This window comes from Temnothorax americanus, unplaced genomic scaffold (genome assembly GCF_048541705.1).
Source record: "Temnothorax americanus isolate GAGA-0224 unplaced genomic scaffold, ASM4854170v1 Scaffold4, whole genome shotgun sequence".
Taxonomy (NCBI): Eukaryota; Metazoa; Arthropoda; class Insecta; order Hymenoptera; family Formicidae; genus Temnothorax; species Temnothorax americanus.
In genome coordinates, this window is record NW_027509547.1 from 8,011,867 (window position 1) to 8,026,486 (window position 14,620).

The 14,620-nt window shown below is 38.7% G+C and overlaps 1 protein-coding gene across 2 annotated transcripts in view; it reads left to right on the forward strand.

Annotated features, from left to right (window-relative positions):
• Window positions 1-13,221, forward strand: part of Rau (RA domain-containing protein rau) — a 62,710-nt gene extending 49,489 nt beyond the window's left edge. For both annotated transcript variants that reach the window (XM_077415641.1, XM_077415640.1), the window contains exons 3-6: window positions 10,642-10,898; window positions 11,613-11,676; window positions 12,095-12,343; window positions 12,717-13,221. In XM_077415641.1, the coding sequence (XP_077271767.1) occupies window positions 10,642-10,898; window positions 11,613-11,676; window positions 12,095-12,343; window positions 12,717-13,109 (963 nt within the window). In that variant the 3' untranslated portion in view covers window positions 13,110-13,221. The remainder of the gene's footprint in view (window positions 1-10,641; window positions 10,899-11,612; window positions 11,677-12,094; window positions 12,344-12,716) is intronic.
• Window positions 13,222-14,620: the final 1,399 nt, after the last annotated feature.

The following is a 14,620-nucleotide window of genomic DNA, read 5'->3' on the forward strand; positions in this document are numbered from 1 at the left end:
TTCGAGAAAATAAGTTACATTTTATAATCGATTTAATAAAAGGAGTTTCAAGTTTTTTATAATGAATTTTATTAATTCTAAATTGAGAATTAGTTCTAGAAAATCCAAAATTGCGATTTATTTTTTATGATACTGGAAATGTTGAATCTTTTCGCAGTTAACGAGTTAATAACAATCTACATATTTTCAAATTCGCTCAATATTAGATACAATTGCTTTAAAGGGCATGTGCATCATAAATGATCCTTTATCTAGTTTGCTATAATTGTATGAACAATTCAACTGAACAAATGTGCCGAGTTGGCTTTGAACGTCCATTTTACGAAAGTTGCTAGATTGTTAGATTGTTACATTAAGTGTGTACAAAGCAGCATTATATTATGTCTGTATAATTGTTTGCCGTTGATAACATAGCGTTTCTCCAGCGAAACGCCACTTTCACGCACATCTCGTGAAAAGAAACTATTCTGGCATGCATATGTAATTGTTTTTTATTGCACGGTAGTGAATTGAAGATCGAAAATGCGATGGTGCTAATGTTTGCGCATAATAAGATACGCAGCAGATGAAATAACAGAATTTCCTGATGGGCGTTTCTGTTTCCATTTCCTTGTGCTTCGCGTTTCGTACTATAGTGTTTCTCTATTTTTTTTTACACAATATTTGCTCATTATGACAAAATATAGAATTGCTACATTCTTGCGAAAGCTTTCTTTGTAATAAAATACTTTTGGAATATTTCTCGGGAAGAATACTTCACCGTAAAAGTTGAAAGGGGCGGCACTTTCTTCGCGAAAGGGAGACTCTCCCCGTCGCAGCTGTCTTATTCTTTTAAAAACGCGAAGCCGGCACGCGACACCATGTCCGTTCCGCCTTTCGAGAGGCGACAGGATGTAAACTCGAAAACGATCCATATCCCGTCGGTCCACTACACACAGCTTGTCCCATTCATATTAAAAAAAAATAATAGAAGTGAACCAACTGTCTCTGGTATTTCCATTGGTCACGAATTACTCTTGGCGGTGTGTTGCATAAACAGCTGCATTCTCTTTGTCGATCGATGACTTATTAATTTCCAGAAAAAATATCAACGAAACTTTCTCTCGGATTTTATGAAAAATTTTGCAAGAATTTACCAAGAATAAAGAAGGGAATTAAAATCGCTTGAGCGAGAGAAATCTTTGAGGAAATTTTTCGTATACGTCAAGAAATTTCATGTAGCAATTTTTGCAATTAATCCGTCCGCTTCCGTATAGTTCATTGCTGCAATGTATATTATTCGATTCATTCATAATACGTACAGCGCACGTACATCATTATCATTAATTCGCTATAGAGTAGATGATGACTTTGTTATTATTGAAATGAATACGTACGATATATGTATATATCTGTATGTGTATACTATATCTAAGTAGCTTTTAGGTTTTAATTTACCAATTTATGGCTGCGGTCCACTTGACGCTACAAATGCTTTGAAGCGTTCTTCTTCACTTTCTTTCTTCATTGAAAGAAAGGAGAAGAGGAATGCTTCGAAGCATTTGTGCGGTGTCAAGTGGACCGCAGCCCGGACAGACCGATGCCTGTCAATGCTTAGCAGAACGTTTATTTTGCAACTGTTGGAAGTTTTCTGAACTCAGATCATTCTTCTAAATCTAAAAGAATAATCTAATCTGAGCTCAGAAAACTTCCAACAATTGCAAAATAAATGATCTGCTGAACGCATAGCCATTGACACATAAAACTAAAGCAATCCATATATTAGATGTGCCAGAAGCATCCAATAAATTTTCATATTAACTTGGATGCCAGATATGTGTCTAACAAATCAACATATTAATTAAGTCTACTTCTTCGAAACATATTGATATAACAGGAAAGAGCAATTAAAGTATTTACAGAACTTGAGGGTATTTCTCTTTCTAAGGGTTGATTACATAATCAATTGGCGAGAAATGTTTTAAGTTAAGTCATGCATCCGGCTTAAAGAATGGCACGTTCGTGGCACGTCTATCACTCGAATTGCATCCTCGTGACGGCACGCGCATTCACTCGCCCGTGCAACGAGTATAGTAACAACATGCGGTTTCGCTTTCATCTCGGGCGAGGAGGAAGAAGCCCCCGATACCATATGGCTCCAGAAGAAGCTTACGCACGTCGGCGCGGCGCGGGTTCGAAGGAAGGAAGCTTTCCAGCATGACCGTATTATGTTCCACGTACCGAGAACACATTGCGAAGAACACGGGCCATAGCGTAAAAGCGGGGGCACGCGATGAGGGCACGTGCCCCCTTTTCTTCTTTAGGACATCGCTGCTCCCTTTGTATCGTCGCTTGAAGGACCGGAAACGGGGTGTCAATTGTCAGCTACTCGTAGACGTTCGCGGCCGGACACGGCCGATCCTCCCGGCGAGCGAATTTGAGAAGGCGCGCTTCTGTGTGGTCCTTCGCGGAGTGACTTCTTATCGGGATGCGATGTGCAGCGTGCAGTGATACAACGTACATATAAATATGGTATCGATTGACGATTCCGTCCGCGCACGTGGCTTATCGTCTTTTAGCTTCTTAGCGGTAATTCGAGATTTTTATCAGATTGTCAATCTATTATACTTAGAACGTATATCTCTTTGTTTTTTGTCAGTGTGATTCAAAGTTATTACGTTAGATTTGTTAAATAGACAAATAAATCATTTTTTAAAGAAGACTGGCATAGATAATAGTAACGTCTGTATTAGATTGCTATTTAATATCAAGATTATTAGACGTATCATCGGACATCTGTCGATTAATACGGACATGACACTCAATTTAGAATAATTTGCACGTCACTTGTGTGCCTTCTTTAAGTGGCTGTTATTGATAATTTTGTTTCTTTTATTTTGAATTCATAAAACGCTGAAAGCGTCGTCGATAAAATAGAAGTGGATAAATCTGCCGTTACAACGGTAATCCATAAAAGGAGATCGCGATATAATCTTGACCCACACTACATGGCATTGCCTCGTCATCATTATTACCGCCATCAACTTCATGCGATGTAGCATCCTCAATTTTATAACCCAAATGCAGCAGTTTACTGTTCCGTGGAAATAGAACATAAACTACGTGGCAATGTTGCAGTAATATTAGAGTTTTACTTCCGTCTCGTGCGAATGGAGAAGATAAACTGGACCATAAACAAAGGCAATAAAGTTCCTGTTTTTAATAAGGTTTCTTCATTTTTATAGAATCGAGTGTATCGCACTGCGTTTGCTGCGATTAACCAAATTTAACGATATTTTTAAGAAATCTCGATCAGCAAGTGACAATGCAAGTGACAGTGATTGACCCTCGCGTAGAATTCCTGACCCCGGGGCGACGGGTTCAGAGACTCTGCAGTTGAACTCGGCACGCTCGATTTAGCGTCGTTTTCTTTCCGGCGAGAAGAACCGTGAAAACCGACGCCTTTATGCTAACAGCAGATATAGGGGTTCTCAGAGCACGAAAATAAAATATAAGAACAATTAAAGGAATTTAAATCGACCCTAACTGGCAATATATAACGTCTTTACCGATATGAACATCGTTATATATTGCCAGTTACGGTCGATTTAAATTCCTTTAATTGTTATTCTATTATTGCACTGGCGAAATAAAATTTATTCTGTTTAAAATATAAGAGTTCGTTATGCAAAGCTTAAATTACATGTGCTAATTAAGATAGATTGGATAGAAAGAAGGAAGATACCGTTTTTAATTAACCAACCCGCCAATAAAGTAAACTATGAATTTCAGCTTCTTTCTCAAGAGAAAATTAATTATATTTGGCTATGTAATATAATATATATAAAGTGCATTATTATCTAAATGAATTCTGGGAACACACATTGTACCCTGCAACATGAGACAACTTTTTTATTTTAATTTCATCGCTAAAACTTGTCGCGAAATTTCTTTTTCACGCGCAATTATTTAACAATTTCTTATTCCGACAAACTGATCATTTCGAAATCTCCCATCTAACAACGATAAACCAGCCGTGACAGACATGATTTTCCGCGATTTCTGCGTGTCTTCCAGCGAAACGCGGATCCGCGTGCTCGCAGAAACGAGCTCATTACCCAATCCGCGACAGTTATTCCTGTTATATAGATCGAAATTATGTAAACCGTGCCGTGCGACAAAATTCGCGGTACATAAGAGAAGGAGAAGTCGCACGGGCGACGTTCTGCCATCACAGCTGCACCGTCAAATCCTCACCTCGCGGTTTCCAGTCACATGATTTTCCACCGAGCGTGCGAAGTGTGCGCCGTTCGGCAACAATTATGCTTCCCATGGCTTTCGTGGCGAGCATTGTCTCGCGTCGGGAAAGTGGCGCGAAAGTAAGAACCCGCAATAGGAGATATCCGCGGAGAGGTTTCTCAACGGATCCGCGATACGCAATCTCGCGGATCGCTGGATCGGCGAATGATCCTGAAAGGACGATTTATGTACGTGAGATCCGGGAAAATGGAGAGAGTGACGATTATTGTTGCTCGGGGAATCAATCGCAACGCTCTGAATTTAATGACTGCGACAGAGAGATCGCGTGGGATTAATTAACATAACGAGCAGTTTGTCGAGATCGCGTGGATTGTAAGAAATTATATGGGGACTGGCTGAATTTAATTGTAGTCGGTCGTCTAATTGAATGTGCGACTGCAACTATACGCACTGGGTAGCAATTTCAATTACAGTTAACAGACACTCTCAGAACAGTGTTATCGATATTGTCCGCGTGCAACAACAGCGCGAGAGGTTACGCCTTATCGACGATGAGAGTGTCGTATGATTTGAATTAATTAAAGCCGATGACACTTGAAATCCTATATTATCTGCTGACAATGTTCAAGGTGGCAGTTCCGCGCGGCATGCTGGTCAAATTATGTGCGATCAGCAAAAGCTTTTGTTGGAGCGTGTTGCAGGTGTTCATAGATATCATTTTCATTACTGATCGCAGACAAACAAAAATGGATATTCTAATTATATATATAGATAAAAATTATCACCTGTAATCTATCCTTCTTTAAAGCGTTAAAGCATCTGCGGTTTTCTAAGAAATTAATTAAATTATGCTACATATCTTTTTGTACCGATGTAAAGACAAGGATAATAAGAGAAGTAATAATTAAAAATAATTATGAGAAAGAGACTACACACAATATAAAGTAAACCTTCTGAATTTAGAAATATCGGTTTTACGCTTCTAAACCGCAACGTGATGCTCACTGAACCACCTGGATAATTATTCTCGTAACACCCCAGAATCTTTAAGCGGGGCACACAGCGCAAAGCGTTTTTCTCTCCGTTTAGAAGTGAGTTTTTGTTTTACGCCCGTTCTCCGAGCCCTTTCCCCGACCGGAAGCCGAGAGGAGGATAATCGAGAGGGGACACGTGCTCGAATAACGACGGTACCTGAAGACTTCACGAGGAAAAATGGCAGCTGAGGGCCGAAAAGCACGTGCCACGCATGAAAGAGGAGACGCAGGATTCAATGGAGCGCCGGGATAAGAAATTTATTATGCACCGGCCTCCTACCTGGGACACTAGCGGTAGCCATTGAATCCGCGCTGTTTGTGGGTTACGTGGAGTTGCATATGGAAATGAACGAAACGAACGCCGTCCATCTCAAATACGCCGAATCTACAGGGTACCCGCGATATCGCTTAATATTTTAACTTTAACTTTTAATTTAAGATAAATTATGACTCACACATTAATGAATATCCGTTGGAGTGCATGGACTGTCTTTTGAGACTTTGTTGAAAGATATTAACGCACAAGTCACTTAATTATTTAAGTTTACTTATAAATATTTAGAAAATATATACGTAAATAAATATTTCTGATGTACAATTGCAATTTACAAATTTTTATCTCGCCAAAAAGAATAAAAAAATAATGATAATACTTTCAATAAAGTTTCATAATTAAAGCGTAGAAATGCTGAGAGATTATACGGATTTCTACAGCATATATAGTTCCACGTGGAGCAAGCAGGCGCATAATTTGCGACACTATCGCGATTCGAGCAATTGAACGTGACCTCACATTACACACAATATCACGGAGAGTCTGGCGTGTGATGACACGCGGACCGCTGTCCATAATTTATCGATTGATTTTGCAATTTTCAAGTAAAACACGGCGGGACTTATCATTAAATACAATTCTTTTTTACTATTTAACTCGATTGCCGCTCGAGCGGGACACCGCGTCGGCGTCGCTTATCTCTTATCTCAAAACTGAAGAACAAATATTATAAATAGACGGCGCCATGCGAGAGACAACACGCATTAAGGACAATATGACTTAGTGAGTCGATCCAGACGTCACTCTCTCCCCTATTTATATTTAATATAAGGGGTCTCAGAATAGATGGATTAATATTTTAAAGTTAATGCTTGAACATATTAATTTTTATCAGATAATTTAATTATATCACACAGTTATTATATATATATATATATATATATATATATATATATATATACAATTATACCGTTATAAGTGAATTGTAACATTTACATCAATTAAAAGTGATAAGTAATTATTAGGATATACGTATATAAAGTGATACTTATGAAAACATCGAAATGAACTTGAATGAATATCTTAAACTCATTACGCATAGAAGTGAAATAATCTATTAATTAGAAAAAAAGGCAAACTTAAGAGCGTTTCCGCGTTGAAAGGTGTCGCTTACCTTGCTCCAAAATGGAGATACCTATAACGGGTGACGTTTCGAAGCGCACGTTGAGAACTGAGCCGATAACGATAAACTTACGATAAAGGCGACTATATTTAGAGCGCCAATGAGCTGCTGGCAGAACAGGACGAATCAGAACGGGAAGGCGGCAGAAGTCCAAGAAGGCAATGGCTGATTTACCGCGGTTTTGACTGTACAATTAACGACACAAAAGTTCTAAACTGTATATCCACCGACGTTCTTCCTACGCGAAGGGCAAGTTCGAGATTTTTATGGATTCCGGCTAAATTGGCCCCCCTCATTACGACGGCATCCCGTGACATATGGCGCCCGCGCTATTCCGTTCTATATACGCTTTATTTTTTTGTCGCATCGCGTGCTCGATATGGCGTATTACCGGCTAAATTTCGAGGCTTCCTCCAGTTCCTCCGCTTCTTCGAATTCCTCAAGCTGGCTTTCCTATTAGAGCTTCGATTTACAGAACGAGTTTTTAGGGCGATGTAAAAATATAGCTGTTTTCCTCGTGTATAGAATCCGTCGTTAACCAATTAATGAGTAGAAAAAAAAGCGAAGTCGTCGGACAACCTACCTCCGATGTATAATTATGATTCCTTTTAAAAGGCAATCGATTAAACCGATCTGTAGATTCATAGAACTTGAATAACGAGAAACTTAGAATACCGTAACGCATGCAGAAAAAGAGTTTTTATTACTTTCAAGAAATTTCAAATTTTATGGTGAATATAATGATTTTACGTTAATAAGAATTATTCGCGTATCATAATCGTATGATATGGTAGCGTATGGTATTTGAATAATAATCATGCAGATTGATTATAAGAGACTGTTGACAAATTTAATATCTTTTATTGTCTTTTAATATCTCTCGTCACATATATATTCTAAGTTAATGTGATGCACGCTGGTAGCTGCCATTATCTCAATGGCAAAGATACCCGCTGCATCCTATTACCGGCTGTAACGTAAGATCAAGGGCACGAAAAGTCAGTCTACGTGTTATCAAAATCCCCCTCGTGCGCGGTTTTATAAATAGCGGACGATGATATCATCACGCACGTTATGCAAGGTGAATTGCACGTTGAGCGAACCCCAACCGAGGTATGAATATATATTTCGGAGAACAAATAAGTGTTTTTTAAGTTCGGTTACGTAAGTTGAGATACAATAAAATAAGTTGCAAAATAAGAAAGTATGTTTGATTATATTTTTTAATTTCTTCTTGGTGTGTCAAGTACCGATGTTATAACTCGGTAGTTACGGCTAGATAGAAATTGAGGCGGCAGTTTTGACGGACGGTGTCAATCTACATACGCAAGCAATACTCTTCAACTCGAAGAAACATCGAACCGAAATATCTCGAGACGTATTTCCGTCCGCCCTGTATAAGCGGGTGCGAGATATTGGAGTCTACCGCTCGTAACGAAGTGTCGTATGTCCTTCTCGATCCTGACGAGGCACAGGCCTCGCTTTCACACTCACATGCCTCCTCCTAGCTCCCGCGTTATTTTCCCTTTCATTAGCCGCCAGTCAGATGAAAACATGCTCGATCGACTGTCTTCATCAGACGATCCTCGATGCGGTTTTCAGTAAAGTGACTTCTGTCGTGATTAATTTTTAATGGGTAATATTTAAAATTTGCGTTTACGATATTTTCATTTCGTTTTTAGTAGATTAATTAAAAAGCTGTTTCTTGAGATTAAATTATAAACCAGATATTGATTTTGTATGTAATATATTTGGACTCTGTTCTAATTTAATTTATTTTACGATATTAATAAGTATCTCCTTTATAAATTAAATTTTATATATTATTTGCTTAAGAATTTTAAAAGGAAAAAAACTGTCATTGGCATACTTAGAATGTATGATTCAGAACGATCTTTGTACCTCGCCCGGATGCGGTGTAGGAAAAAAGAACTCTGCAAAGATAGGTACATGCGCACTGAAACAATTCGCATAAACAGTATTAACGTCAGAGTATTGGAATTCTAACAAAATTAGCTGAATCAGAAATCTTGTTACATCTACGCATGCGAAAATATTTCTGCGAAAACGTGCAAAGTTTACTGGCGAGATGGAAATCTTTCTGCAGGATACCAGGCGTTGTATATTTACACCAACGCTGTGTATCTTCAGCTTCGTTAGGGTGCCACTTGTTAGGCCCGGCTCGATGTTTCCCTATCGATTCGTGGTTATCGTAAAACTCCACCGAGAATTTCGAAGCCAATTTATACCGATTTGTATATTTTTCTTTTTACAAGCGCGCTAACAAATAATAAAAATGTATAGAAAAGAACATTTTTTACATTTGTATTCTTTGTTAATCAAGATTCTTTCGATATAGTTTTTGTCTTAAAATCCAGATTATAAATGTTGCGAATAATTTTCCTTTTAGTCATGAAATTGTAAATCTGTCCTCGGCGGTGTCGAATCTTCCCTCAAGGATCCGCCATGACATTACACAATAAGACGAAATGTAATATAATAACGGATTCAACTTACAATACGCGATTGCGCCAGTACGCAATGAAACGCCATTGTTGTAATAAGCGCGTTGGAAGTGTAATCCCACGATTGTCATTGAAACGTGCTTATTTCGCACGATAGAGAGACTCAGCCGGATCCGGACTGGATTTTGTAACACAGGTTCCGGTTTCCTGCGACGATTTTAATTTATACGAGCTTTGACGAAATCACCTTTCTCAGATGAACGTGCAAGATCGTTCGAACATATATATATGTATGTTCGTAAGGCGTGTTTCGGGTCAAAGGACTTTCGACAGAGTGATAAAAGCGCACAACCGACTCGTAAAATCTCGACGAAAACTCGTGTTTCGAGGGAAGATCCCTTTACGTGTGAACACGTGTTCGCGACACCCAACCTGACGCCGCTGGATTTGTGACACTGGTACCTGAACGCTCTTAATGCTGGAGGTGTGAAAGTTAGATTCAGTTATCACTCATTTTGAAGATGAGTATACTATTATTTATGAGGATACTAACATTTTTAACTGAAGTGTTTGTTTAAAAAAATGATTTAAATATGGAAAATTTTTTAAACAAAAAAAATTGTATATAAATACAGTGATTAGTAATAGGGTATAATAAGTTTTGCACTATTTAATGTAACGAAATTATTTATTTAAAAAAAAATGAATAATTTTATGGATCCTGCCTTTCTATATATGTACGTCTTTTTAGTCTCAATATAAATTCTGTTTTACACGAAGATACATCTGTTATTCTAAATCCGCATAAATCCGGCTAGCGGATGTATTATATGTGTGAATGTTAGCGTATGCGTGCGCGCGGTGGCATCTGCGAACGGGGTGATCTGGTGTCTGGTTTATTTTCGGTGCGCGCATCCCTGCATAACCAGTCATATCGGAGGGGTTGATAGCGTTTTATGCCGCGCGCGTGGCAAAGTCTGTCCCCGAGTTAATTATGGACTAATTGTCAAGGCCTGCGTCTCTTTGGAGCTTTTTTATTGTACCGGTCGCCAAAACGCCAGAACGTCTCGCCTTCCTGAGCTACTGAATTTAACTTAAAACGAAAAGGACTTCTTCCTACCCCTTTATAACGTATTTTCCGACAAGAGCGAGTCATTAATGTTTTTTTCTAAGGTAGCTCTATAAAAGGATTAAATTATTGATATAAATATTTATAAAGGGGACGGTTTTATTCGACCCAACTGGCCATTTATTAATATATTATTAAAGTTCTAACATGATTTGTGTGTGTGTGGTTCTTATGAACTGTAAACTAAGTTATAAGTTATAAGTTTACAATATGGCTGTTCTGCGATCATCTTAATTAGAAAGACTGATGATAAAACAAAAATAATTCAAATTACATAAATATTCATATTAATGGGAAATCAAAAATTTTCTTTACAGACCACCATCAAGGTCTACGCCAACTGCCTGCGACCGGACATCGAATACAAGACCCTAAGCATCACCTATGAGACGACTTGTCGCGAGGTTGTGCAAAACCTTCTGAACAAGTATCGCATGCGACACCGCGACCCCCGGTTGTTTTATCTGACCATGGAGGTGACCGTGAGGAGGGCCAATGTGCGTACCACCCTGCCGCTCGACGAGGACGCGAGGCCAGCCGTCCTGCAGTCCTGCCATCCTCGCGGCGATTCCAAGTACGTTCCTCGCCTTGCCTGTGTACTTGACCACCGGCCCTTTCGGTTTCGGTCGGCTTCGTGACGTAATTTCAGGGCTCGCGACCATAAACGCATCCCGCGGACCGCCAAGCACGAGCTTAACAATGGTCGACGTCCTCCGCGTCGCTCAACGATATAATTCTTGGACGCAAGTGGTCGCGTGGGTCGCTGTAAATCCTTGATATACGGTTCGCGGGGAATGTAAATATGAATATTCGATTGCGAAACAAAACGGAATTTATGGAATTTTGACAGCGCCAGCGGTCTCGGCTGTAAATGTCACAGATCACAGATCGTTGGCAAGAGCACGAGGACATTTTTAAGATTCCACGCGCGCCGAAGGCGCAGAAGTTGCAACATGACACGGCATTATAGTGCGTGAAAAATATTATTACAATTCAGCTTGTAAAGAAGAAATAGTCGCTGTAGCTCTTTGACAATTGGAACGGTTTATTTGCGAAGGAATCTCGACGCGACTGATGTTTTCTTGGTAGTTTGAAACTTCCGGCGCGACTGTACGCGTATAATAGGACAGGACGAGAGCGTTTGTCTCCCCGGCGCAAACCCGTGCTTTTACATAAAAATAACGCTCATTGGTGCCCTTTGAACTCACCGACTCCTCCGTCGATGTCGTGGAATCTCGGATGCGTAAACGTGTTTGCTTACGTAGGTATGTTTCCTTCTTGTTTGCAGGTTTTCGTTGCAGACACACCGTGGCGGACTCGTCAAAATATACGACAGCGCACTCATGTCCGGGGTAAATATATATTTATTCTTGTATAATAGAGACGTAACAGACTACAATATTAATAAACTGAACTTTAATATGAAATGTAGTTCATGTAAAAAGAATTTTCATAAAAGAAACTTGTAACTTATAATAAATTGTAAATTGCTCTGCATAATATATTCCCTATTTTAGACTTAAGTAATGGTTCAACAAAAATAAGAAATATATTTAACATTTGTAAATTATAGATATAACCGGGATATAACATAATGTATATTTTCTATTTTAGAAACTAACATTTCTACTTTTAGAGATAAAAAATGTATTTAAATCTAAAATTGAAATTCTTTCGGAGCACTTACACGATAATAAAACTGTTATATTCGAAGAAATTTCAGTCTGCACTGCAGTAATTGAGAGCAAACTCAATGCTTATTGTTCGCAGTCTAAGTACAAGAGTCTTTTGGTCTCGGAGCAGACCACCGTAGACGAGTTGATCCAGATGTTGCTGAGTTGCTATAATTCCAAGGAACCGGTGGAGCAATTCTCTCTCTACGAGGTCTGCGAAGGTGAAGAGTACCAAAGGAAATTACACCCCGACGACTCCCCACTCAAGGTCACACAACGGTGGACCAGCGCGGATCGACATCTTCGCATTAGGCGCAATCCAGATTATAACCAGCATAGGCGGAAGGTATCATGACAGATAAATTTCTTTATTTAGTAACTAATGCAATTTTTCAAAATTGTTCTTGGCCAAAATGACATAATTTTTTATATTACGCTTCGTATACTTGAAGAACATATTCGCGAAAGAAAATGCATAGTTCATTGTTTATGATGCTATGTCTATAAAGAGCTAATGCTAATGTCTCATGCAGTGAATCAGCTTCAGCGTCGTCTGTACCATCAATCTTTAAGAAGCAAATAGTGTGAGACATTGCGCACTCAAACAAAGAAATCGTAGTCGTAAAATCCAATCCGTGTAATTACGCTGTCATCAGAATTATTCATAAGAGCTTAATAGAAAGTCAAATCTGTTACACAATCCGGCGTCGTCGTTTCAGAGTATGTGGGCGTCGGACTCAAGCATAACTATGGCGATGTCGAGGCTGAATCTCCACGATAGTCTTCCTATCCACTACAATCCGAGAATCGAAAACAACAATCATTTGAGCCTGCATCATCTCGCTGGAAAAGCTAGCGTCACCGCTAACAACAACAACAACAACAACAACAACAACAACAATATCATCCATCGGGATCAGCAACACTCATCGTCATTAGGCTCCATCAGTCAGACGTCGCGAATCGTCGTGTCCCACGGAACGGATCTTCCGCAAGTGCAGCTGCCGCGGTTACAGCAATTCCCGCAGAGCGTCCCGTCGACGCCGCTCTCGTCGAAACACGTCGTGACTGCCTCCTCCTACGCCGATTACGAAAATTATCTTTTTATATAAAGACCGAATCGTTAACGAACTCACGTAAGCACGATCGAAGTTAGAATAGGAGCTACATTGATCACAAAGGTTCACCCCGCGAAACGGTCAGAGTTACCAGAGACTCGTTGGAGATACGAGAAAACATACGTTGCGACTGTTCGATAGAATTTGTCTTCGTATGTAATATTTAGACATCAAATATTATGAGCACTATGAGGCGCGAGCAAACGTGTACCATCAATTTTTATTAAAGAAGATAACTTGCCTTTCTTGTCACAGATTAGATTTAATCTACCATTGTTCTTCCTTTTGATTAATTTTGTTGTAATAGCTCGACGAAGCTCATTAAAGAAACTTGTATAAAGAAATACATGATAATTTTTAGTGGCTTTGCGATGTTCAATATAATAGAAGTTTCCTGAACAAAATTCAAAAAAAATTAAATTGCAAAGTTAAATGCTCGTTTGCCGTTTTGTATTTCAGCTGATCAAAGGCTGATAACACTGAACAAAGAGAATTTACGATATTAGTTAGTAGTGAGGGAAATTGTACCAAAGGTAGTTGTATAAAATTTTAGATATATAGATACATCTATACATATAAAAATAATATGTCCTGTATTCATAAAAACGTATACATAGTGTTTACCAAGCCTGACATTAGATTATGATAATTTTTATAAACATTTCTTTTTACGTTCGAAAAAGAAATATCCAGTCGATACCTTGATAATAAATTGTTTTATATTTTCTATAAAATTAGTCGATAGATAAATTCAATAAGAACGTGATTGCATATACAGTTCGAAAATAAGATTCGCTTGCGTAGAGCAATTTTAAATGCGCAAGAAACGATTAATTAGAACAGAAATATTATTATTTATTTATGTAATGTAAAAAAAATATGTAAAAGGCATTTAGTTAAGCTCACTTAAAAAAGGTTTTAAATTATTAACATTTTAATCTATCCAAAATTTCGTGCAATCCGGCTAGAGGCAGGATGCCGGACGTATATCTCTTACATGTAAGCGCTACAGGCGGAAAATATTTAAGTAACACTCGCCGTTATCGCGTTGATTAGAATTACCGCGAGAAATGGTAATAACCGCTTTCAATAACGTACGTAATATACTTATCGTTCCTCTTGCAATTGCTTGTGATTACAGAAATGTAATTTACAGTACGTCAAGCGAGTTGGTGTCGATGGTTACGATTGTAAACGTATTTCTTTCGCTATCGCAAAGGCAAACAATCTTATCGCATTGAATCGACATATGAAACTGCTCGAAATATTTCAGAAGTTACTTCGCGATAATGGTGATTCACACGACTTCCTTGTTCCCATACGGAGGAAATGAAAATCAAGCTATATTTTTTCACTGCAGTGCGTTTAATATATTTTATTACCAAAGAGCTTCTCGATATGATACGTATATAAAAGTATAGACTAACACGCGCGTGTGTCGAATACGGCAGCCGAATGTGCATTTATCTACAGGAGTCTTTGATGTGTATATCGTCAGCGTAACG